The sequence below is a fragment of the Nothoprocta perdicaria genome, unplaced genomic scaffold (assembly GCF_003342845.1).
Source record: "Nothoprocta perdicaria isolate Ctin4 unplaced genomic scaffold, notPer1 scaffold_5, whole genome shotgun sequence".
Lineage (NCBI taxonomy): Eukaryota > Metazoa > Chordata > Aves > Tinamiformes > Tinamidae > Nothoprocta > Nothoprocta perdicaria.
Window position 1 is genome coordinate 7,067,984 of NW_020455754.1, and position 27,378 is coordinate 7,095,361.

The 27,378-nt window shown below is 41.4% G+C and overlaps 1 protein-coding gene across 1 annotated transcript in view; it reads right to left on the bottom strand.

Annotated features, from left to right (window-relative positions):
• GALNT10 (polypeptide N-acetylgalactosaminyltransferase 10) overlaps window positions 1–27,378 on the bottom strand; it is a 66,626-nt gene that overhangs the window by 17,010 nt on the left and 22,238 nt on the right. Inside the window, exons 2-5 of the mRNA XM_026047673.1 lie at window positions 16,439–16,541; window positions 15,570–15,708; window positions 13,567–13,733; window positions 1,674–1,859 (exon numbers count right to left, since the gene is read on the bottom strand). Of these exons, the coding sequence (XP_025903458.1) occupies window positions 1,674–1,859; window positions 13,567–13,733; window positions 15,570–15,708; window positions 16,439–16,541 (595 nt within the window). The remainder of the gene's footprint in view (window positions 1–1,673; window positions 1,860–13,566; window positions 13,734–15,569; window positions 15,709–16,438; window positions 16,542–27,378) is intronic.

Here is a 27,378-nt window from a genome sequence, read left to right on the forward strand (position 1 = left end):
ACAATAACCATCACCCTGAAGCAGAATAGAAAGACCTAGCCAAGCTACCACAGATACCTAAAACACTAGGCTAAAAGTAGACGATCTCATGCTTACTGAGTTAACATTATTCATTTTAATGAGTGAACTGCATGTGAACCCTTACTGCACTGACCCAAAAAAGAAGGCAATAACCCATTGTTCCACCAACCCCAATGAGCTATAATTGCTGCACCATAATCTGGCAGGAAACAGCCCAGACTAATGGCATCGCTGCTCTTAGCAGTGTCAAGAAATGCATTTACACCTCCTCCCCTCAACGTTTTCTTTCAAGCAAATAACACTGGACAGGATTAACTCCTGCATAAACATCTGGAACTTATTAAATACTTTATTACTGCAAAAGTCTCTTGCTGGGAGTTAACTTTCAGAGCAGAGGCAACAAATGATGTCTTAGCTTCCTATACACATCTAACGAAAATACTTCCTATGCTTTAAAATCAAAGCATACTGTGGATGCTCTCATTTAAATGACATTTGAGCTAAAACTGTCCTCCCTCCCTGGGGCTCAAGAAGCTGCCAGTGTTTTACCCTATCCAGAATATAAGCATCAGACACAAGCTGTTGTGAAAATAGCAGCGTTCCCACCCTTAGATGACAACCAGCTGACAAATCTGCTGCATCTAGGCTGATTTTGCCACAGTTTATTCCACAAAGTCACATCTCAGAGATGGCTGACAGGTCACTTGCAACAGGGTGGAGTTCCTGCTTCCATAGGGAGCCAAGGAGAATTGGATACTCCCAGGGGCCCTCCTTAAATAGTTTGAGCTATGCGGGAGATATGACCGGAAAACCTGCTGAATTCTCCAGCAGGGCACAGCTCACACAGGAAGACACCTCCAAAACAAACCAAAAATGCAGACAGCACCATCCCATGCAGCTAAGCACAGCAAAGAATGAACAAAAAGGGATCTTGTTGCTTAGACGGAAGCCTCCTCAAGAGGCACCCTGTCAGCAGAGCAGTGCYGGCCAGAGGCACCCAGGTACTAGAGGCAGAAGGCACTGTCCTTCTAGTTAGTCAACTCTGAAATGAACTGACATGGTAAAACTGATGCCTCCTTAATGACAAAAAACTGCCTTGGAAAAGCAGAGCATGTTCTGCAAATACCCACCAGCAGCTGTTATTCACAAGTATTTTCTGCAGGCTTGCAGTCTATGAAGTTAAATATAGTTCCACGGGAGAAAAATCACCCAAAAGCTACTTAAACTGAGTCTAAAGATCTGTTCTGTCTCATAAAGCAAGTCCTTCCTGCACGCTGCTGAATGACCATGTGGTAGTTTACTCTTCTAGAAAGCTATAAATTATTTAAAATTTAATTTCGTGAAGAATCACAAGAATGGGATCTTTGCTCTTTAATTAAGCAAAGCATATTACAAGGCTATTTCACAGCGTAGGACTCTTGGATCGGAAAAACATAAGTCTTGTAGTAACGGCTGCAAGTTGCCAACAATTCACCTGAGTGTTTCCTCCCCACCTCTGCTTTTAGATATTTATTTCATCATCTTTTTATCCACTTATACCATGTGGACACAGCAGCAGGTGGAAATATAATGAATTCAACACCAGCATCTGCTGCCAGTTCTTTATCAGCTTGGTCTCCAGGTATGGACAGCACTTGACACCGGCTGCTTACCCAAGAGAGGTGGCAGCCAGTTCACGTTGGCCTCGCAGTGGGAATCCAAGAATGTGATGACATCTCCTATGGCCACTGAGGCCCCAAGCATCCGAGTTCTTATTAGTCCTTCTCTCTTCTTGGTTCGGATGATTCTTACTTTTGGGAACAGGGCCATGTAATCTTCCAGACGCTTCTTCAGGTGTTCTGTAAGAAGACAAGGAATTAAAGCATTGCAAAAGATGATTTCTTTAAAAAAAAGGTATCTTTGGAAGTAGGTTCTGAACAGTTAAAGACAGCCTTAGTTAAAAAAAAAAAGAAGAATGATTTAATTTAAATTCAAAGCTTAACACGGCCTCTTAGTCAAGAATTCTGAGGACACTGCAGAAGTTCAGGAATAATAAAAGAGGGAGGAGCCAGGAAGAGATAGAGACGTGGAAGACAGAAATGAAAAAAGCAGAGAAAAGGAAAGAAAAGAGTGAAAAAGTCTACTGGCAAAGCTCTGGGAGAGCTTTATCAGAACAGACTGCAAGGATTCTCAGACTGTTGTGAAAAGACTGACACATCTCAGAAAGGAGAGAGGACACGTTATTCTCACAAGTAAATTGCACTCAATGCTTTTAAAGCTGTTCCATTTCCTAAAAAGCAGAACATGACCATCCACTTATGCATAAATAAAAAGCATCAGAAAGCCTGGTCAAACAGCCCTCTAAGCCCACAAGGCAGGAATGGCCAACAAAGGAATTTAGGTGGCGGGAAAAAAAGGCTTATCGGAGGAGATACCTGCATTTAAGGATGAAAATATTGATGCCCTGAAATGCCCTTTTTTGATTTGATTTTTGATGTCCTGAAAATATTGAAGTCCTTATAGTCTTGGCTGTATTTGCAGCAACTACGACGATTGCTCTGCWATCAGAGACACAGACTAACTGCGTGAAGACCATTTTGCAGCAACTAATGAATAAGCAGTTACAAACTACAGGACATTTCTCCCAATTTATAGTGTAACAAGTCTAAAAAAATGGCACAGAAGGCAGTTTTCTCAAGCAAACACTCTACACAGAGCATCAAAAAGGTCTAATCCACTCTTTCTCATCTGCCCTACTAATCCCTACTTCTGCACCTGCAATCCAAACTTGCACGTTGGCTTCTTTAGCACTCCTCCCCTTCATTCCTGTATTCAAAACTACTAAAGTACTTCAAATTTGCAGTAAGTGACCTCCTCTGCTCTGCACTGGTAAGAAATTCCTCACGGGSCATCTGCTTGTGAGTCTCGTAGATGGAAAATTCAGGGAGAAGCAAGGGGCATCCCTGCCACCTCACGGATGCAGGATCCATCYTACCAAGCGTTGCTCTCTTCACCAGGAGAGGTGGCTGCAGAAAATGTGACGCCCAGTTGCTGTATGTTATAAGGTCAAGGCTTAGGTACCATGAACTGCACATTTGCAGATTTTATTGTACGCATTTTTGCTTACTAAAGAAGGGGCACAGACTTCCAAACACCCTCACAAAGTACAATGCAGTGCACTTCTCAAGAGCCTGTTYTCCCATTTCCTAATACATGCTCTATTCCCACTGTCCAGCCTTTGCCACATTCTTCTCCAAAAATCATCACAAGTGAGTCTTTTTGAGTTTTTTTTTTCCTTTTAAAAGAAAAGCCCAAAAACAAACAAGGGGCATTAACTGCTACAAAATTTTATGAGGCTTTAAAAAATATATTATGGCATCTTGTCACACTGAGTAATTTTTATTACAAGGGCAATTTTCTTTAATGAAAGTTGTTGMATGAACTGGATGGATTCCAATGGCTGCCTCTACTCTGGGCAAAGTAATACAGCCCGAACATATATAAGAGAGTTAGATTATCTGTAGATTAAAAACTAGACTGGTAGCTTGCTAACAGACTTTGCAATAAACTTGATATACAGCATATACATTAACAGTACCAGTCAAGAACTACTTATATAGCGGGCTTTTTTTTTTTTTAATAATTATTTTGAGCTGTAAATAAAACTCAGTGCAGAGAATAAGGAGAGGCTTCAACAGGAGGTCTAGATAACATAAACTCTCCAAAATAAGATGCTTTTTCTCCGGGCAAAATTCTTGCAGCCTTCTTATACTTTTAGCCTTTTTATTATACTTATTATACTGACCTTCTCCTCCAGCTGCAGTAGTTCTTCGTGCAAACCATAAACTGTCCTACACACATTTGCTTTTTGTGTCRTGATTGCTTAGAATAATTTGACCACTGCTCACACTTTTGACCAGTCAAGGTCATTAATAGACCCCAGAGCTGAAAGGATAACAAATTTGTTTATGTGGTCTCATCCCATTTAACCTGTATTTCCACAGATGCCTGAACCTGAACTTCAAACGAAGCCTTTCCTTTCACTCAGGAAAACTCTCCTCTGTTAGAGAAGGGCAAAGATTTAGCTATCAATAGAGTTCAGATAGCAATAATGTGCTCAGCCTCAAGTCTTTGCATATCTGTTATAGGGACATTTCTGCAGTGTTTGGCAGGCAGGAGGGTACCAAACTTCGAGATCTTGGGTTAGAAATAGCTAAATATATTGCAAGTATGAGTCAGAACCTGTGGCTAGATTCATGCCCCAAGAAGGGAGCAAGGAAATCTTTCCCTCTTAGGGAAGTATTCCTGATTTATATATTACTTTAGGCCTTATCTCTTTTGGCTTCTGAATTTTGCATTGTCTAGCTTCTTCACTTCACTTCTCCAGTGATTTCAGGTGGTTGCTCTTAGGCAGCACTGCAGAAATCAAAAATCCTTCTGGATTACTCAAGTGCTACCAGTGAAACAAATTCCCTCTGCTATACATACAGCCAATGCCCTGCTTCCTGCTTTAGCTTCACATGAGAGGATGAAGAGAGTTTAAGAAAAGAAGAACTTGACACTCTGGAAATTGGAGCACAGGAAGACAAAACAGGAATACATAAAGAATTTATTTTCAAGCAACTAAAAGTAGTTTCTCTTTCCTAAAAAAAGTTATTCTGGATATTTTACAAACATCAGACCCTAAAGTGTAACTGGTTCATTGGGCATTTGTTTAGAAGTTATCCCCACTTCCCTGTCTCTATCTTCCTACATCGTGACATGCTTATTTAAGATTACAAATGACTCCATTCATCTTGGCTCAGGTATGTGGTCCTAACACGCTGTTTAACAATTTAAGAATGAATTATACTCCTTCCCCAATCTATCACAATGTGCAAGTCAGGCCTCCCTGAAATAGAAAGCTCTTCATCGTTTAAATTAACTTCTCTCTGTTTTGGTGCAGATGAGTAATCCTTTTAAACAGCAAAATACTCTGTTACACAAACAGGCAGCACTTACACTAGTTTTAATTTTCTTTCAGCGTTTTCACCCTCTGATCACTGAAGCTGGTGGGGARGATAATAAACTGATTTAATAAATTGCACTGCTAACACCAGTCCCAACAATAGCAACTGATTAAGCTGATCACAGCCTTCCAAGCTGCCTCTTCTTACAAACAAAGAAGAAAAGACCTAGAAGCCAGAAAATTAATATCTTTTGCTTCACTGATTGCAGCTCTGTGGTGGAATGTCTAGAAAAGCCTTCCCAGCTCCCCGACCTGCTCTGCCAACACGCTGCCAATTTGGTGATAAGGGAGCCCTGCTCTCCATCGTGCCCTCTGCATCAGATGTGGGTCTCAACACACCTGCAGGAAGGAAAAGCAGGRAATAAAGTTGTATGGGCATGGGATACAAGCTCAAAGTCTGCCATCACACTTCCTAATGAAGAAGTCATTACTGTTTACATTAATTACTATAAACATTTAGAATTAACAGAGATGAGGCTGCTGGAAGTCTCACTCTCTATATTTCCTTCTAAATGTTTATTTGGACAAACAAAGCATCTATTTTGTGGAGAAAGTGCTTAACATCCAAGTGGCATCCAAGTATAAGTCAGGCTGCAAAGCTGCTGGGCAGAGAAATACACAGCAAATAATCATCTTAGCTACAACATGACCTTTTATTGGCTTGGTAAACTTTCATTTGTATAGAAGTCTATCCCAACAGTTTCTTCCCAAGGGAATCCAGGAAGATTCATTTACTCACTCTATCCATCTCTTCTCATGCTGAAAGGTTTAAGCACTTTTGGTTCATTAGGAGCAATAGACCCAACCTGTGCTCTRTGTCAGTTCTTAGGTCCTTTACCTACTGCTTCCCAGGGCAGCCTGCAAAATCATTTGCTCTCCTGCTCCACACTCAATCTTTCCCRAGGGGAACCACGATCCTCATTATCCGACTCCTCTACCTCACCACTTCATTAAATACGTCTGAAGATTAAAGCACCTACCTATGTATTTTCCCTGTTCTGTTGCCTACATTTGATGCAAAGGGGTGATTTGGTGACTCTCAGTCATTTCCGTGTTGATTGCTTTTAACATCAGAGAGCGTTTTGCTCCCATACAAATTAGCTACAGTTTGGGGGCAATGCAGCCTTCGTAGCAGCTGACACAGGAGCAAACTCCTTGGAGCACACTTAATATTCCGCTCGAGTTCGGAGTAGTCATGACGACTCGCAGGAAGGGCATTACAGCCTCAAACGCTGCCTTCAAATTGGGGGATCTGTGCCTTCATCTGCAGGACAAATACGTGAGTTTGATTAGCTGCTTGGTTAACCAGGAGAATGCCTGCTCAATGCTAACCCACTTACTAAATCGACAATAATCTTATGGACAGATGAAATAAACACTGGAAAACATCGAGAGAAGCCACCACCCCAGTGGCACTGACGCTTCCAGCAGTCAGATTTATATATGCACCATACACTCGTTCAGGATCCTGCAAACGCTCACGTCACTATTTCTGCAGGAGATAAAAATCATGAGAAACTAAACTAGTCTTTAACTCTCTTTAATCTAACGGCAAGTGCAGAGGGATGAGGCACAAGAGGCTGCCGTGGAGGGCTGAGCTGGTTTGCACAGCAGGTTACCTGCATTGGTGCAGGTCGTGTACTCAACAGGGTCTGAATTCTACAACCAAGAGGAAAAGCTTTCCAGCCATTGGCAAGACTCAGGCAGATGAATGGCTCTGCCATTTCACACTGAAAATGTTTTGGAACATATCAGAGCTATGACATTAAAGCTTTCAAAGTCTCTGAATATTGCTGGGACCCGCCTGCACCCAAACCRGTCGTTTATCAGCAAAGTGCATTTACAAAGAACAGTGTTTACTCTGCAGAAAACAAAGAAAAGAACACAGAAAAAGCACAAGAATTAGAGGAAAAATTATCAAGACTTTTTTTCTTATTAGAGAACATGACATTTAGGTTCAACATACGACCCATTTGAAAGTTGCTTTCTTTTGGTAGGGATGCATCCTTTGGGGTCCAAAGGTTTYGATCTCAAGTGTTGATGTGAGAATGAACAAGAGACTATGAGGTCTAAAGCTATTAGTGCAAACCTACAATAGATTCACTTTGGGACTGCAGCCAAGCAAAATATTGGAAAAAAATAACTGCTAGGCCTTCACTCCTACATAATGCAGCATATTAATAACCATGAATGACAAACAAAGCAAAGCCATATTTGCCTTGTACCCTGTACATCCGAGCAGAAAACATAGTATTTGATACATGAAACAATTACCAATACATTTGGAATTAAAAAATGCAGACTTTGATTTATAGGAGTGACCACTGCCATGGCAGAAATATATTTTAATACTCAGACTCTACTCTATTCTTCTAGACTTTTATCATCAGTTTCCAATTTTATTCACTTTAAAAGCTGCAATTGCTSTCCAATAAGTCACCAGCATCTGCCAGAAAGATCAGTAAATCTGCTAATCCCAAAGCATAAATCCAGGACTGTGCTGATATCCACGCTAAAATATTTGATGGAAAATACTGTTCTCAGTTGACCATCCTTTCAGCTGGCTGACAGAGGGATACTCATAGCTGAAGGCACATTAAGGCTTTTAAACTTGGTCCTTCACTGCAACTGCCCAGCACAACCAGCAAGTTGCACTGGAGACATCGTCAYCACAAGCCAAGCTTATTGCCAAGAGGCAAACTTGGTCCTGATGCCCATGCTACRCTGAGAGAATGAGGTGGGCATTTCTTCCATGAAAAAATATTCTATTGACTGCAATTAAAATTGGAAAGGAATTTGTTTTAGATTTCCCAAGGTAATTTTTAAATTGCAGAAGCATTGCTTTTTAGCTCTAAGAAGTTTTCGCCTTTAACAAAGGCCTGTGTTACAACAGCTGCTTTGTTAATGCCACTCAAAATGTACACTTTAATAGCAGAAACAATAATTACTAATAATAGACATATATGAGCACTGGCAGAGGGTGTTCAAATCACACTTCTAATTAACTTCTACAGAGAAGCAGCTGTAAAGCATTAAAATGTTGATTCACGATGCAGCTGGCAGGTATCTGGATAGGTGACTCCTAGCCGATGAAGACACTTGCTCCAAGGTGAGGAAAACAAATGTAAAGCTCTTTGCCTGCAAACTCATACTGRTAGCAGCTGCATAGATATGATTTTGTAGTATCAAACACGCTTGGATGTTTTCAATGAGTCGTAATGGAAAATCCTGTCTTTTATTTATTTTTTAAATATTTCTGTGCCAGACATCCTTCACCACACAATTTCATAGTAAACTGGATGTATTTTATTCACTTCCTTTCCTTTCCAGAAGATTATTATCTGTTGCTAGTGATGAAGAAATGAAATGAATACACGAGAAGAGTGAGCTGGTTGGACAGTTTAAGCTGTCACATAGGATCCTGAAGTAAATGGCCAGGCTGGACTTTTTACCTAGGATAGTTAAAATGTTCATCTGATATTCAAAGTAAAGCCATTTTCAATACAGAAGTCGACACCTATGTAATTTTTCCATCAGAAATCTTTCAATAGTCAAAGTCGTCAGAATTTATACATCTGGTAGCTAAACCAAAAGACAAATGAGTGGTCCACAAACTGAGCATCAAAACCCTGAACTTCAATAACCTACAAATATCACAATAAAATTTTRAGAGAAAAGTACATATTTTTCACCAGCCTTCCAAGTCTCCAAACTTCGAAGAACCAACTTTCCAATCAAGGGGAGATCTCACTGACAGRTATCTGACCCATTACAAAAGTCTAAACAGACTGGAGATGATCTGCAATGAATTTGAAGTGCAGGGAAAAAAACTCTTTATTCTCTGACTTAATTTATAAAGATATTCTTTAAGTTTTCCAAGACAGTAGTAGCCACAACCTCCTCTACAAGGGGAAGAGCATTAAGGCAAGTTGAAGGGTTGTAAAAATGCACRGTACTTCAAGAAAATCTTGGCTTTTTAAAACTTAGATAAATGCTTTAGGGTTAAAAGCTATGAAAGGATCATATTCAGAATTTAGGAAGAAAATGGCCATCGCTACTTAAACAGTCACTCTGTATTCAGAGATCCAGTAGGCAGATACATCTCAGTGCATTTTAAAGAAAAAAGCAACATGCACAATGCAAGTGCCTGAAGATAATTCCTTCAGCTGCATAAATCCCTCACTGTTCCAGTTAAAGATCAAAAAGAATTCAAGTATTAAACACTTTTCTGTTTTCTATTTCAGCCACCAAGAACATGATTTCTTTCAATTAAAGCCTGGCAGAGGCAGTTAATGGAACAGGGCTCTATTTGCTGCGAACCCGATGCTGCACCAAATTACACATTAATCACCCCTCGCCTTTCCCTTTCCACACAGCCCTTACGGTGACTTAGGCTCTCCAGGGCGAGTTACACCGAGTGTGGTTCAGCCAAGCAGCCTTGCCCACATTTGTTTTTCCATTCACATTATGCCATATGGCTACATCCAGAATTACTTTTGCTGTAACATCAAGAGAGATTTAAAAACTCGCAGGGATTTGTCTGGGAAAGGGACAGAGGGGATTTGTCTACGACTGCCCTGACGCTCAGCAAGCAGATAAACCAGATAAGCTCTCAGACCGCAGCCTTCTCCCACGGCAGAGCTGGAAAAAATCTGCAGAAATGCACGGAGAGAGCACTAAGCGCTGATTTCACCAGCATCAKTGTCCTGCTGGGTCCCATATATAATTAAGTCAGGGGAAATTATTACTGCCTCTCACTCACAGGTGCAGATTTCGGGTGGTTGCTGTGAGCAGGATATTCACACATTGCCACTGTCCGCACACACAAAGCCCCAAGGCAGATGGCCGGGCTCACTTAATATTTCCACCAAGAKCCCTCATGTTAGGGGACTACAGTATTTTCAGTGCTGCCACATCAACTTTATTACTGCCTTAACAGTGCTTCGCATATAATGCACAAACGCCTTAGCGATGACTGATACTCTGACTCGTGTTCCTTAACAAGGGACAAACTTGTTCTAAAACACTGTCATTTACACAAAAGRAGTCCTAAGAATGAGTGAGAAGAGGCTGTCAGTCAACATGCAAATAAGTCATGTTTCAGCATTAGGTTGTGTGTGACATTCAAACAGTGAGCCACAATCATCCAGTTCCATCAAGCTAGGTCATAAGGCAGGATTTAATCCAAGTACTTCTGAACTGCCTGTGTAGGACAGGCTTTCTTCTGCACAGGGGTAACTTGAAGCAAGCGACAAGATATTTCTTTTAAATGACATTCTGAAATTATCTTACAGCCTTCTAGTGCACAGCAAGCTTACAGTGTTTTGAATAATTTAAAAAACTCAATTGTTGCAAAAAGTGAAAAAGTAAAAACCCTATTACATTTTACATTAAAGAGAGCGCTGAAAATACTTGATATATATTGTCTGGAACAAACTGATAAATGCAAACTCTCACTGTTTTTATGGGTATTAGATTTCCCTAATCTGTTTTACCTTTTGACAACTAGACAAGGCAACTAGGGCAATGGGGCATATTTTTATTACTGTATAATACAGTATATTACTACCACAAAGTGACCACTTGAGCTGCCCTTTCCCAGAGCAATGCAGCCAATATGGAATCCAGCACTAAAGCTATCACTAAATCCAGACAGCAAGTTGTATCAGCACATTGCAATTTTCAAACACAAAACTAAAAAAAAACATGACTAGGAAAGCTTTTGCTGCTTGCTATTAAGCTTTACTGTCATCAGAACAATCTTTTTTGGTTGAAAAATGTTTATTGCTAAAGGTCACAGAATTGTCTTGCAAACAAATTAAGAAATAAATGGCTGTTGACACTTCCAGATGATGATTCATCTGAGAGCTCCAGAAACATAAAACGCTGCAGCTGCCTTCCAGGTACAGTTTCCATAGTTATTTTTATGTGAAAAAGACTCTGCAAGAATGAGAACCGATGATACRCATCTGAAAAGGGAGGGACTGTCCTACTAGGGACACCTATACAAGCTAGCAGAATGCAACATTGAGAGGACAACCTCAAAGGCATCTAGGCCAAAATGTCCAAGTTCAAGCCCATGAGAGGTCAGCAGCACAAGAAAATGAGATGGATACAGTCTGCTCACCAGGGATAGCCAAGTTTTTAGAAGGAGTTACTAGAAGTGCTATAGGTGTGTTTAGACAACCTTGAAATGCAAGGTCACCTTGAGGAACAAGCAGAATAYATCTGATATTTTATCTTGTCAGGGCGCTCTCTCAAAGCAATGAATAATGTATTTTTGGTGTGCAATTATCCTTTTCATCTTTTCCTTTTCAGTATGAGTTTACGATGACTGTTTACTGATCTTTTTGAGGAAGACACTGACACTAACTGTTGTTTCTGTGCCTCTCCGATCTCAAATGGGGCCTCCAGCTATCACTGTGTGAAAGGTGCTGTAGCAAATCTGTGGCACTAATGCAGAACTAATGCAGCACTCTACCTGGCAGAGCTAATGCAGGGGATTAGTCACTTATGATTTTCAGAGGAAACCAAGAGACTGCTACACAATCTATGAACTGCTCGCCGTTTCTGTGGAACAATGGTGATGATCATCAACTCGGACAGAGAGTCTTCAGTTCCTGCCCAATTTAATCATGAGATAAACAGATAACCAGAGCAGCGGTATAACAGAGTTCAAATCCCAAAAAGTGATCTTTTCAAGCATGCAACGCAAGTAAAATCTTTGCTGCAGCCTCTGTTCCTTCCCACACTTCATTTTAGGTATTAGGCTTTCAACTTTCAAGGACACACAATGGATAAACTAAAAACAGAATTTTGTAACCAGTCTTTCAAGTCAAGATCATGGTTTCGGACTTGCAATGCTCTCACCTCCTACAGCCTTAGATCTCTCTAGCTTTTGGGAGGGACGTGGAAACCAGCTCCAGCGCGGCTAAGGAATATTGAGTGCTGGAAAAGCAGATGCGGCCAGCAGGAAACACCACGATGCAGATACACGACTGACAGCAGGAAAGGGAAAACGTTTCATCCTAACCGGTAATTGTCCCAACATGCATAGATCAACTAAGCTAGCAGGAAAACACTGGTTTCCAGAAGGGCTGTTACCATTCCGCACACCTGCCTGTTGTTCTGCTCCCCTGACAATTTAGCTCCCTGTCCAATATACATAGACTTTTCTATCTATTTCTAAACAGATGCTGCATGCAAATTAATCTCTGCTGCTTCTTGTACCCTTTGCATGATGGATGATGGATGGAGAGAGTTTGCATCTGGACCAGAGCGGGAGGGAGCAGGGTGAGCAGCTCATGGGCAGCCTGACGAGCAGCCGAGRTGGGAGAGCCAGGGAACTGCTCTCCTTGGCCTGGTCACAAGGCCACGTCTGGAGTACAAATCCACAGCAAACCTGATCTTATTACTTCCATTTCTCCTGTAAAAATATATATTTTTTGTGCAATTCAGCTCAGGTTACAGCGTGAGCTTGCTTAATTTGCTTCTAGACACGGAGGCAATAAAGGGACCTTGCTGGGAGGGTGTTCCCCCCAYCTCACACACACCAGCTTAGTCTCCAAATTATCTAAAGAAATACCTAGCTCATACAACTGATTGATTTTTCAAACCAGCATGCTCTGCTTGCAAGCTATTAAGAGATGTACTTTAGAACAAAAACCATAGCTGTTGGGCAACGCTTTTCTAAATGTCTGCATGGGTCAGAACACCAAATACTATTTTGTTTCCAAGCCCATTTTATGAGTTTCAGAACCAAGYACAGCTACTACTTCCTATGAGTCAGATTTCTGGAGATGTATCCTTTGGTATACTTTTGGAGAATGCTTTTCCTCCCTGTGTAATCTCATCTGGGAAAACCTGAACTCTGCAGCTGATAATAAAGAAGATAAAACATTAAAGTTGGTAGATCTGATTATAAACCCTTAAAGTCATTGTATACTCTTCAGCACAGGATAACCAGCTGCTCCATTCAAATTCCRTATGATCTAACTGTGCAATGTCTACAGGATGGAGCATTCATTCCTCCTCCATTTGTCTACCTTTTTACACTATAACAAGGGCACAAACTGCCTACGTTTTATCTCAAGATGCAAACTAATCCATAGCTCAATTTATAATCACGGAGCACATAAATGGTTCAGAGAATAACTTTTCATATTACAAATTTTTGGGAGCAAAAAAATCAGGAGTTAAGAAAACTAAAGYCCAGGGTGCAAACCTTTTGTCACAGTTAGTTTTATAGTTTTCTGCCTCTAGAAGAAAATATAACATGTAAGGAGTGAACTTTTTTATGATGCCATGTGTCAAACTCCTGACTTTGATCAACTGTCTACACAGGTTAACAGCAGYATACTAAAAGCAGCTTCCCTGCTTATCTACATCGTTCCAAAGGCAGCATCACTGATGCCATCAGCAGCTAAAATAATAAAAACTGAGTATGTAAACCGTTCGTTTTTGCTACGTTCTTTTTTTCCAAGATGCATTGCATGCATATTTGCAAGGTCTTTGATCGTTGTTTGATAAACACAGATGTTACATACGAGTTACCCCACCTCTGTCGCTGAAGTCATCCACCAGCACTATCTCAGCTATCAGCTCAGGAGGAGAGCGGTTTAAGACGCTGTGCACCGTGCGGAGCAGAGAGGACCATCCTTCGTTGTGGAACGGTATAATCACACTGGTGTTGGGAAGCGTCTCCAGGTACAGTTTATTCTTGCAGCTGGACACAGACAGAATAAGGTCAATGGTGGTGCCAAAACTAACTGGCTCTTCTGTATTAATTATCATCAAGTAATTCAAATTACAATCCAAATTAATGCACAGTATTTGAAGAAAAACTCTTGTTAACACACTGTTGTCTTGGTCTGTTCTGGTACCAGTGAATAAAGCAGGGCTCTGAAAACAGCACTATGGACCTTGGACCTCTGAAGAGTCAGGTCTGTGGTGCCCGCTCATGCACCCCCCAAGTTTGCAGATATTTCCCCACCTTGTTAAGCTCTTCTGAACTGCAAAACGAAGGTAATGCTCCCTTGATTTACAGGAGGATTCTCCAGGTAGCTGTATGAACATTGCAACCATAGCATTCTTGGAGGGCTCTACTAGCTGTAATTTTGTTACAATGTGAAAGAAAATGCCAAAATCTCTTCTCACCCTTTTTAAGGTAGAATTATCCTTTTCTGACCAGCTCTATATGGTAAATTTCAGCTGTTAGCACACTGTTAGGCAGGCAGAGAAGCTGTTTCCCTCCATTTATCACATCTACAATTGCTTTAGAAGGTTTGTAAAATTAGCATTTAATATTAAAAAGCTATGGGCATTTAAAGAAAGTGTTAGCAGGGGGAAGACRCATTTCCTGAAGCAAAAGATCATACATCTTACATGAGCACTAGTTAAATTTAGTCCCATCAACCCTCTGCAGGTTTCCATGATTAAGAGAAGACAGTGGTGAAACACTGTTTATATTATAAAATGACCATATAAAACATCTCAGAAGTGAGTTGGGTCAGTGAGGAGCATGAACATTTGCAAAATCAAGGGTCTATAAACATATTCCTAGACTAGTGTCTGCTTCCTCTTCTAGGTAAATAACAGTGCTCTAACACGTGGCTCACTTATCTACAGTGCTCTTTACAGACTCCATTTCAACCAAGCTGCATTATAAATTGCTTTCATCAAGCACCCAATAATATGGAACATACCACCTCAAGGACTTTGTATTATTTTTGTAAATGGGCAGACAATACACAGCAGACCTTTTCAATCCTTAATTCCCTTACTCCACATCTCCATTATACATAACCCTGCTCCKTTCCCACCCTATATCCATGATATACCTGCTGTTTATCTTCTCCTTGAGGCCTCCACAATYGCTGCTTGCTGCACTGGGTGACTGTGTGTCAAGCAACGAGCAGCACCAGTTGCAGCAGCACCATCAATCTCAGTTTAAATTGCCAATGACCCAGACACTTCACTTATTAATTTTAACTGGGGACCGGAGCCTGAAGTCTCACATTTTAAAACATGTTTAACTAGCAGAATTAGCAAYGAGGAGTCAGCAGCTTTGTGAAGCACTGGGGAACATACAGCAGTATATTAAACCCTCAGGTGAGGGAAACTTGGCATTGACTAAAGCCTAAATTCTGTGAGCCCATAAACACAGAAACCAGGCAGGATTTAGGTTAGCAGACACACAGGCTGCATTTCCTAGGATGCTGGTTATAAGCTGACTACATTTCCACAGTTACCTAACTGATCTCTATATTTAAGCATTTCAGCTGCATGCCTAAAACATTTACGAGCTATATTCTCCCCTCAGTTTATGAGTATGCATTGGGAAAGGGTATAAAAATATTCTATTTGATTAGTGCGCTGTGGCAACAGATTGCTATCCTTTATAAAGGCAGCAATAGAGCTAACAGGACTCCAGGGGTCTGTATTTGATGGACAAAGGTGCAAGGATTAAAAACAAACAAACAAAAACCACCCACACGCCTGCAAATGTGGCAGTGTAGGGACTGTAAACTTCTACACAYAGAAACATAAACCAAGGACTCACTTTGGATGCCTGATGTCCGGAAGGGAACGATTCAGTGAAATTTTGTCGCTCACAAAGATATTAAAGCCATTTTCCCTGTATGCCTGGTCCACTCGCTCTGCATCAGTCATTGGGTAAGGTTTTCCCTGTTCTCCATTTCCTATGGACAGACAAGAAGTAAACATGCATCACTACTACCAACTGCTGCTTAACTGGCCAGCAACTAACCCATATATAYTTATTAGAAGGGCAGCAGTCCTTCGAGCTGGGCAAGTCACTGAGGTTGAACCTCCTCGTTCTGGGCAAGGGGCTGATGGCAAGAYCAGGCAGGATACATGGAATATTTTTTATGATTTGCAGCAGGAGAACATACACAGCTTCAATCCCTCACCTGCTACTCTCCTCAGCACAGGTGGATATGTGTATTTAACACCCCGAGCTCTGGAGGAGAGGAGGTCAAGCCATTGCAGGCACATCAGGGTAACGCTGTCACGTGCAGAAGAGTTGCTCTTTTGTATGATGCAGGACAAAACCCAGGACTTCACAATTAAAGTCTGGCAAATATTATCATCTAGAATATTTTTCTAACACCTTTTCCTTCTCCAGCTCTCATTTTAAAAACAGGCACAGTCATACCTATTTTTGTAAGACTGTAGAATCCATATGGCACCTATCCTAAAAGTACCAAAATGTTACCAACAACCTTTCATTCAAAACAGCTATTTTGGAGAAGGAGAGAGGAGGCTTCAATAATAAAATAACTTCAGTAACTGATGCATCATTGTAGGAATATCATCTTGACCCAGCAGCAGTTCTGCTCACAGCCTACCAAATAAAACCCAACTAATTTACGATCTATGCTAAGACATATTTGGAGTAATCTTACATACCGACACGTTCGGCGTCCCTCCTTATAGCTTCTTTGTTATGCCAGTCCTTTTTTCTTTCGCCATCAACAAAGTAAAGGTCTTTCTTTTGCCTCACATATGATGCCTTTTAAACAAAAGAATGGATATGTTAAAAAAAACAAAAACAAGAAAATCCCACACATGTGAAACCTTGCCTTAATTCCCTCCCACACTTAAACCTACAAAAGAAGAGCAAACATATTGCTTAAAATTATCAGAAACAAGAAGTTTTTATTATTTTTTATTCCTCACCTGGAAAGGCTGAGGAATAAAGTGAGGGATTTCTTATGCCTCAGAACAGTACTTAAAGTAACAGCCGTTAAATTCTATTTTTTCAGTGCACCATCATATACTCACGACCAATATTCTTAATCAGAGAATCTACTAAAAGGGCCCTTTTTCATTTTGAAAACATCTAATGCATCTTGCTTCCTATTTAATTAACAATAAAGATTTAATGAAACCCCTAGTGCAGGATCATTATTTATGAAAATACTACTCTACCTGAATAAAATCAAAATAAGATGTAAGTGCCATTTTTAACAGCCTTGCTGCTCGACCTAAAAGCAAGTTTTACAGGTGCAGGCTTGAGCCTGTGTAGAACCCAATTAGAGCTCTGCTTTTCATGATGTTGTTCCTGAAATTCTAAAGCAATAGGTGCTTTGGGAGCAAGACAGCAAATGAAAGACAGGATCAAAGAGACCACAAAAGAAAAACATTATATATCTCTTAAAACACTGCTATTCCGAGTCCAAGGAAAACGGAATTTTACTTGTTAAAAAAAAAAAAAAAAACATGGATTAGGGGCAAGAAGAGGTGCTTGAAAAGTCATTCTTGGAGCAGACCAACTACATAGTAAGATATTGGTGAGCATAAGTCACTTGTAGTGGCCTGACTCTTGACATGAAGAGTGACCTCTAGAAACCAGGACTTTATAGGAAGAAAAAAAAACAATATATTTTCTCAGAGGATGGGAGAAGTTTTTAGTATTACTCTAATGGATCAATCAAATCAAACACCAGCAGCTAAAAGCAGGGCTCAGCAGAGTAACTTAGCAAGGTATTAAATGCACCTATGTTAGATGCATCTTTGGCATCTTAGATGGATCTTCCCACTCTTGCTCCAGGCCCTGGCTCCGAGCCCACGACTCCCACCCCACACAGGGGACTCCAGAGCTCCAGATCACTGCCAAGCAGGCAGGAAAAATCCAGGGACACTGAAAATGGAATCAAATACATCCCTCCTCTCACCCCAAACACATCACACCAGCAAAACAGACACCTCAGTAGTCTAATAAGGAAACAACAAAAGTGGTTTTTCGTTTGGTTGCTTTTTTTCCAAGTTGCCTTGGAACTCAGGCAACTTAAGCAAGGGCAGCCAAGGTGCTTAGAGGAGAAGGTGCCTCTTGGGCTCTCCCTCTCAGAAGAGCTCTTAGGGGATGGGAATCAAGTTCAAATTACATTAGATTATACCTGGTGGGTTCAGATGCACCTCTCCAGCCTCATTCCAAAAGTGGCACTGGGCAGGATGCTGATACTGATGTTATTTGGGAAACTTCTGTTGTGGCAAAAGACATCCAAGCCCCAGGAATCTACACACAGGGACCAGACTCATACCTTCTCCCCCCTGCCCCCCCCCCCGCAGTGGTTTTCTCCAGGGATGCTGCATAGGATTTGATTTAATTATGCAAATTAAGTAACTTGATGATGTCTCTTCAATAGAGGCGCTAGACTGGTATCTAAGCAGTCTGCCAAACACAGCAAGTTTTCCAGCACTCATTTTTGCTTTAACTATTAAACAAGCTCCCCATTTGAAGGGACTTCGTGTTACCTGTAATGCTGTATTTCATATGAATTTTCACTGTTAGCCTCATTTCTCATGAATTCTTATTATACAGCAAGAAGCATATTATTTTTGTCCAAAACCCACCACCACATTTCACCTCTGCCTACATTTTAACTGTAAATACAAAGACCTCCTCTTCGAATTCTGCAGTGAACTCCACACGTGTAGGCTAAGTCAGCATTAAACATTTGGATTTTTGTCCCTATAAAAAAACAGGTCAGCACATAGAAATTCCAGGCGACAGCTTTGCAAGCCCGTGGGCTTTTCAGTTTTGCTCTACCTTAGCTTTTCATTTTGCAAAAATCTGTCCACTTTTTAAATGGTCAGTTGTAAACAGCAATGCAAAAATGGAAAGACTTTGTTATGATCATGTAGTCCAGCTTGCTAAGTGCACACACCACTGAATTTTTCCCATCAATTCCAGAGCAAGCCCATAGCTTGTGTTTCAGCTCAGGCACATTTTCTTTTCCTTAAATCCTGGAAGTTGTTTACAACTAAGAAGTGATTACTTCTCTAGCAATATTTTAAACTAATCTCCTGCCTGTTCCCATCCTTCATTTCTTTAAAACTGAAAATAGATTAGAGTAGAAAGGCATATTAAGGAACACATTGAAAATGGATTTAGACAGATTGCTGTAAATAAGCCCCTTCTGTTGTCTACCATGCTCTTACTTAGCATTCTGCCAAAGGAATCGATTAACATTCAAACACCAAACCCACAAAAATGGAATTTTAATCTTTTGTTTAATCACTATTTAGTGTGCCTGGCTCCAGCCAGAATAAAAGAAGAGYGGATGGAGACATAAGCCAACTGTTTCTGTGCAAGAGGAGAAAAGTACATATGCAAATCGTGATGCTGCAGAGACTTCAAACTCTGTTCAAACATTTATTTTGCTGATTTTTTGCTACATTCAGATCTGAAGAGCTACGATACTCAGTGACAGCGCTGAAAGAGGCTGTTTCATGCTGGGTCTCTTGATTTATCCCARCACTTCAACAAATACTTCTTGCATTTGTGTCCTACAACAAGACGCTGAAGATGATGAACAAGCAGCTTATTTTTCATGATGGCAGGACCATACACACTACCCACAGGTAACTCTTTCATAACTAAATGTATAAAATCTTATTACACCAGGAAGAAACAACATTTTCCTTGCTTGTCAAATACCTTTTGGAATGAGCTAACCAACAAATGGGTGCAACATCCATGGACAGCAACCAACMTCCATCCTAGCTACTGGTATGGAAAACAGCTGGGACTTTCAGATTATGTGAGGAGGAAAAAAAGCTTCCAGCGCCAGCTGGAAACATTCTTCCTGGGTCAGGAAGCTGAGCATCGCCAGCCAAAGGTCTGYATTTTTTGAAATACAGACAGTATACGATCTGAAAAAGAATGCTGCTAAAAGCCTGTCCTGCAATCTATCCAAGTGTTTTCCAAAGSTTAATTTTTGAAGCTATTTCACTCTATCAAAAATTAAAAGCCACATTAGTATAATCCATACCTTCAACACTTCAGAAGCTGTTAAAAGGCAATGCAGGACTAAATGGCAATGTGTCACGTGGAACGATTAAGTGCTTTTGAAGACAAAAAGAAAACCTAAGTAGATCTTCACGGCTGTTTTGTGACTCAAACTCAGATGAKGGGTTCAAACCAGACCTAAAGGTTTCTTGAATAACGTCAGGACCAAACCACTTGGCCAGCACACTTTCTCCCACCAGAAACACTGTTAAAATAGAAGTCTGTGYTCAGATTTGTGCTTTTGTTTGACAAACTTGTGTGTAGGTGTATGGGAATAACCCGCCTAGGTCCTTCAGGAAGGACAGCCACAAAAGCTGCAATGCCAGCCCTGAATTAATCCCTACCCCCACAGCTAATTAAGTTGCRGCTGGACCAGAACCAGCTCCAGGAACCTGCGGGAGGCCGTTGCAGAGCCCTGGGGCTGCAGGACGCAGCCTGGGGACACAGGGCTCCTTGCTGGGCAGGGTGGCCGGTGGCTTCACCATTAGCCACCTTTAGCTTTCTGCGTTGGATGCACAAGGTCTTTCTGCACCAAGTGACAGAGCACACTTTGTTCAAGCAATATTCCTCCCCACACACTCAAACTTCCTCAGTTAACTSACTTTATTCAATTTAAAAATAACAMTAAGAAAAAAACTTTGCACAGGCAAACTTCCATCTAAGAAGAGGTCCTGGTTCATTAGCTGAGTAATGTCTAAACACATCAGTGCAGGACAGTGATTTGACATCTAGCTTAGTCATCTCTCTCTACCAAATACCTTACAGTTTGTTCTTCACTTGCCTTTAGAAATATCATTATGGTCCTGCAGCGTTTGCTGTTCTAAATGTACTGGCTAATTTATTCCGGGCTCCAAACGTACTATGTCTTTTCAAAGGCAGTGCACAGACTTAGGCTTTAGCACATCTTGCAACAGCACAACTTAAATGCACACTGTAGTTTCAGGCTCAGACCATCTTTCACTTGCTAAAAACCCAGCCAGCCTATTTTTAGTCTTCAGAACAGATTTCATTGCTTTAATTTACGCACAAAGTTTTCTCTCATCTTTGCTGTTTGCTAAGATGTAAAGTCCTTCAAATCTACAGAAATTCTCTAGTTCCCACGTAGCAGCATTTCTTAGAAATCTGCTCGAAATTGTGGCATTAAGTCCTGCAGACATTTAGGTGCTTCACAACCACCCTTTCTCCATCAAACAGGCACATTTCTTCGACCTTGCTTTGACASGAGCAGCACATTTACAAAGATCCCAAGACCATTCCCTGCGCTTCCCTCCTGTGGAAAGCGCGACACAAAGTTAGCCACACTGCTTCAGGCACCACCACGAGGTGCTYTGGATGCGAGGGATGGAGACACAGGTAAAAGTCATCTCTGATCTGCCTTTCCAAATGGGATTCAAGACTTCCCTTCTTTCCTTCCTTGCCTTTCTACTTTATGTGCTTTCTGGAAACTCTCAAAAACTGACTGAGCTGCCCCAAGAGATGGCCTTGCACACTGCGTGTTTTTGCACATCTAATTTCGCTATGACTACAGTTTTKGGGGGAAACTAGATGGGACCTCACCTTAGAGCAAGGCTGTGTTGGTGCGAGAACAGCCCTCACACAAACAAAACCTTGTAGAACGAGGTAATGATTTTCCATCTGGACTGGCTATGGCAAGACACTGCTTTGAGTCAGAATTTGAGATTCCTCTGGAGCTTCCAAGTTGCCTATAACACCTACCACAGCTTGGTAGGAGCTAACTCCACTTGGTGTGGAGTTATAAAACAGTATTTGTAGCTATTCAAAACATGCAAGAACTCCTGAAATTGCAAGTTCCATAAAATATTTGGTTCAGAGTCCACAGAAAGCCTAACAGCCATTTTCAACCTCTAAGAAAAAGAGGTTTCAGCCAAAGGGAAAAAAAAAAAAAAAATCTTAAGTGCAATGCAATCCACAATACTGGAAACTTGGATGGACAATGAATCCTTGGGAAAAACTGGTATCAGTCCTGAAAAGGGAAGGGAGATGGGTACTGATGTCTGAGCAAGTTGTTAGGTGAGGACAGACCAACCCCACMACGTGCAAATAAATTGTTTATCAATTAAATGCATGCATTACTTCGTGGTTCCCTTAAGGAGCCCAACTCTTCWTGCTTTCTAGCCATACTACTGGCACCAGCCTCTGCACAGAGCTATTTATTAGCAGCTAAACAGTAAACCCATGCATTTGGTTTTTAGCAATGCAGTATCAGTATTCTCCCTTCAGATATTTTAGGAATTTTTAAGTAAATTCTCTACCAGCTTCCTGGCAGACTTGATGCTTCTTGACAGTGTTATATTAAACTGAAAGCATCAGCACTAAAAAKCAACATTTAATACGCCTCTTCTCCCCCAAAAGTTATTTAACTGCTGCTCAACAACTAACACACAGCATCAAGCAATAGAAAATGCATTGGTCTATGCCAAGATTAAATCACACTCTTCCCAGAATCAGACTTCCTGCTATTATCTCAGTACTTTAAAACATTTGAGCCGTGCCGCCTGCCATTTCCCCCTGTTTCTCCTGTCAATTCATTTKATGTACTTGTCTCTCGTACGCATCTCCCAAATCTTTTTTCATGGGAGGTAGTAAATAAAATTAGTGCCCACAGCAGCCAAAGTCTCTGCACTGTCACAGGGCCCCAGGAAACTGTTGGCAGCGTTGGGAACCCTGYGCCAGGTCCTCAGTGTTGGCTCACATTGCATTAATCAACTTGGAATATAAAGTAGAACTGTGAGCACACACAAAATAAATATGAAAACCCCTGTTTCAGTATTGAAATGTCTAGAAAACCAAGCAATCAATCATGGTCTACAGAGTTCTGCAGAGCACACACCATGCAACTAAGCACAAACCCCCACTGTGAGCTGCCAGTTGAAGGTTATTTCATGCAAAGGTCTGGGCGCCCTAAAAATCTGAAAAATGTGTTGGGGTTTCAATAATCAATAGCTACCAGTTAAATGCTGAAGTGACAACCCCTGCCCAGCAAGAGAGCTTCTGCCACCTTTCCCGCTCCTCCCTCCMCAAGGGAGTCACAGCCACAGTCCCCTGCAATACCTGTATTTTGTGCATCATCAGATCACACTGCTCGCATTTACTATTTCTCTCCTAAGCAAGCTGCTGCTACAGCTCGAGAGGTCTGCAAGTACCATTTCCCAAAGAACACGAAATTGTGAACTTTACAGACACCTTCAGGCCATCCCAAGGCTTCTGCCCTCTAACCTCCTTCCCAGATGAGACTGAGCCAAGGTAAGGAAAGGATCAAACACTCTACATTGAAATGCAAAAGTCAGARGTTAGATCATGTGCAGGTGCATTGACCCATCCTGGAGATGCTGCCTAGCAGTGATCACCACTTGACATGAGCAGCTGGAAGTTATTACTATGGCAAGATGCTTCATCGCTCAAAATGCCAGCAGCAAGAAGGGCATAAGTCAGGTTAGGATATGAGTGAAAAAAAGCCAACACAAAACTAGAACTTGCTAAGAGAAATTGGTTGGCCTGGTAAGGAGGTAGTTGATAGTCTCAGAGCTGTCATGTCCAAGCACCTGTGAAAGATGGTTGAGACTTCCAGTAATTTTGAAAGGTCAAACATGAAGAAACGTGGGAAAGAGGTTGAGGAGAGACCTGTCAGATACAAAAATCAATGTATGCGCCTTAAGATGTCACCTAAGTAGATCCAGACAGCTGCTGACCATGCGGGTGTCAGAACAAGGCTAGGAAACAAGCAGTTCCCTCTGGGACAAGTAACAAACCACACAGATGGGAAAGACAACAGATAAATCCCTCCACCAACTCACACAACCACAAACACAACAGTCCAGCTGATGCCAACAAAATTCCTTCAAATTTAATCAAAAATTACAAGTTTCAATGCAAACACTCAAGCCATGTTATCAAATTGAGTGTTGCCGATCTTCCTAGACCTTATAAAATTAACTATCGATTTCCGTATTGGAATGGAAAGCATGCCTGTTAAATCTGCTGATGTTGCCAGCCGAGGGAAGAACAAGATTAAAATTCAACAGCAGTCCAGAGAAAACAGCAGAAACTGTCAAGAAATTTGGGATACAATTCAAAGAGTAAGGAATCCATGAATAATTGTACAGATGCAAGACAAGAGCAACTTTTACACAACTGCTCAACAGCTGTTTTATCATTTCTCACTGATGGTAGAGCGTAAACTGCATGAATCAGTGTCCTACTGTTTGAAAAGATCAAGTTACATCCAGAGCTATTTACAGAAGTATTAAAAAATTGAAGAAAAATGCAAACTCATGAGTGCTGACTAGAGCAGAGATGACCAGGCAGAAAGGAAGGGTGTTACAGACAGTCCTCCTGTTTTTCAAGACWGATGCAAAGAGGAAAATGGAAAGAGATGAAACTCCTGGAGTGCAGCACAGCTGGAATTACGGAAACAAGTTTTCAATTACAAGAGAAAAAAAATGTTTCCCATCTCAGGCCAAGTAGCAGCTAGACTGCTCCTGTTTTACTGCAAGGTCTGAGGGGTCTGTCCCTTGAGAGCACATTGACATCCTCGAGGTCTGGAAGTCTTCACTGGCTGCATCCTGGAAGCCTGAAGGATGTGAGGGCTGGGCAGCTGGACAGTCTCACGAGCGTCCAGTAGGATTCACATTCAAATCCACTACCACAACATTTTCCATTCTCCTAGAACTACACCAGTTCTTATAGAATAGTAGAAATGTATTTTAAATAAACTGTGACCTATTTGGAACATTTCCTGTTTTTCAGGGTCATTACAGAGCACAGGAGTTAGCCTGATGATAAAATATGAATCCTCTCTACAGTGCACAGTCCAACTTCACTATAATGAAGCTCCATGGGACTGTGAAAGACTGCTGTATAGCAGGACATTCCCTGCAATAAACATTTTGTAGCTTATCATACCAGAGTAAAGAACCACCTAGTYTGACTTGAACATGTTTTATCTAGTATTTTATAAGGCTCATTCCATATTGAAAGAATATTGTTTAAGCATTGATGAAAATAGGGAGGAAAAAATCAATGAATAAAATGCACAGTTGTACACAGAGCAGAGAATRACTTATTTAACCACTTCAGACTTGCTTACATATGCTTGCTTTATGAAATCTTAATATACAGAAAAAGAAATACATTCTGCTAGGGCTTCTTCAAAGAGGATGTGCTATTAGCAGGTCCTGCTCCAGTACATTGGAACAGTTCATTGCATATGTGATTTCTCTTGTGTCCTCCGAAAATTTATGGTCGAAACACTGTATATGACTGGTAAGACAGTGCTACTACATGGCTTATGAGTGCACAGAGACACTGAGCCCTATTTCACTTTTCTGGAAAAAAATTAGAACCGAAAAGCTCTTCAGCCTTGGATAGAAGTACTTGGAATTATTTTAAAGCCTCCTTTTACTGGGAGAGGGAATGAAATATCTCCTTTATCCTGGGTTTTGGGTTTGCTCAGAACACAGGGAACAGTCGTGCTGGGGAGCACTGAGGCCAGACCCGGGCTTGGCTGCCTTGCGGACTGCTGCGCTCCTTCTGCACCCRCCTCCTTAAGAGCACTTGGAATTCAGAAGGAAAATCTCTATTCTTGACTGCACCGCAGGACAAAAGATGAAAAAAAAACCCCTCAAATATAGCAGCAGGCAGAAAATCCAGGGAAACAGGAAATCCATATCCCTGGAACGGCTCCTTTTTCCTCCTTTTCATACCCATCCCAAGGGAGTGAAATGTAGCTTAATACAAATAAAGCAGACAACACTGCATTTCTAATGCTTCACCAGGGGATACAGCCTGGGGGGTGAGTGTGCTGAAGAAAGGGGGACCAGAGAAGGATGATTTGAAACAATCAAACAGCCTTATTATAAAGCACGGAAGCTCAAAATTAGATTTGTATTATAAGTGGAAACAAATTTTGCCAATATCCATTGGCTTAGCACAGCCAACACCATCTCGACTAAWCTCCTGATCATGGAAAGACTTCAGAAATCCCTTTAGTTCACAACTAAGGCCTATTTACAGGAAGTTCCTGCAAAGTCTCTTTAAAACRAATTATTATTGGAGTACTATTAGACAATAATTTAACATTAATGATGGGAATAAGACTTTCCTCTCCACATAAGCTAAAGAAATGCTTTGCCATTCCAGAATCATTCTGAAGGCATCATACCCCATGTACAGGAGTAAAACTTGCTATAAATGACAAATWAGAGGTACGAACATCACCACATGTTGAAACCTTGTGGTGTAAGTGAATATCTAGGAGGTGGGAATGACTTTGCCYGGGAGGTGGACACCACCGCGCGCTCCATCTGACCTCACTAATAWTCGCTCAAGCTTCAAATCCGCGACTAAGGCTTCCGTTGTAAGCAATTATTTGTGCAAAAATGTTAATTTCATGCTCTGTAAACACATCTCCTTGCGAAAGATCGGCCTGCCCGTACAGATCGCTTCTGACAGCCTGACCACCATCTCCTTGGGCGAGGGCTCCGAGCAGCTCTTAGCGGGGAGCAACATCTGCTCTCCCCTGCCCAAGGGGYGGGCACCAGGGCGGATATGTTTACAGGTGAACCACATATAATGCCACTTCTAAAGGAGGCCGGAGGCTTTAGACAGCTAACGCAGAGCAAATTGACACTAAAAAAAAGGCACCAGCAACTGCTTCCGAGTAGCTACAACATTTTGCAACGTTTAATCAGCTAGCTATTGTGGAAAACATYTCTGCAGTGCTAATTTTGGAGGGAGGATGCAAGGAAGAGGAAGGCTGGGATAAGAGCGACTAATTCCAGCAGGAACTGCAAGAGGAAGAGTGGGAGCCAAACATGAGAGAGAGGCACAGAACTGAGCACGGTGAGCAGCAGCAGGAGGCACCGCTCAGCCCCGTCGCCAAAATGCAACCCCACGTGCCCTCACCATGGGCACATTGTCCCTGTGAGACCTGGCAGCATCATGGCACGGGGCTGGCTTTTGTCCAGAGTGCTGCTCTGAATCCTAGACTAAATCCCGCAGCTCTAATTTTGGATGCAGGCACATGCAAGACGCCTCCGAGATAAGATATGCGTTTTAAAACAGTATAAACCAAGCAAACGGCAAAACACAACAATGTGGAAGTTACCACTATTGCCAAGAGGACAAGAGGGTCATAAATATGCCAGGCATCCAACACGACCAAACAACATGACTCAATTCTGTGCTGTTAAGACAGGCACGGAACATGGATCCAGATCCAGGTCTAACTCTCAAGCCCAAAGTCAGGCTGGGTTTTACACAGCAAGTTATCAGCGTGGTCTTTACTTCTCTCCAGCTATTGCTTCACAAATGCCTTGAACCAGACCTATTTCCTAGTACCTCTTGTTAAAAGACATTCAACTCCTGGAATATTTTTAGGTCATCTGGTCTTTCTATTGCTTCATTGCTTGCTAATCAAGTTTCAAGAGAAGTTGTCAGTATTAAAGGCTCCCTACAACAATCCCAGAATAGGAAATATTTCTGCATTCCCATAAATATACCACTCTATGAAGAGGCAAGACAAATTCAGCATCCC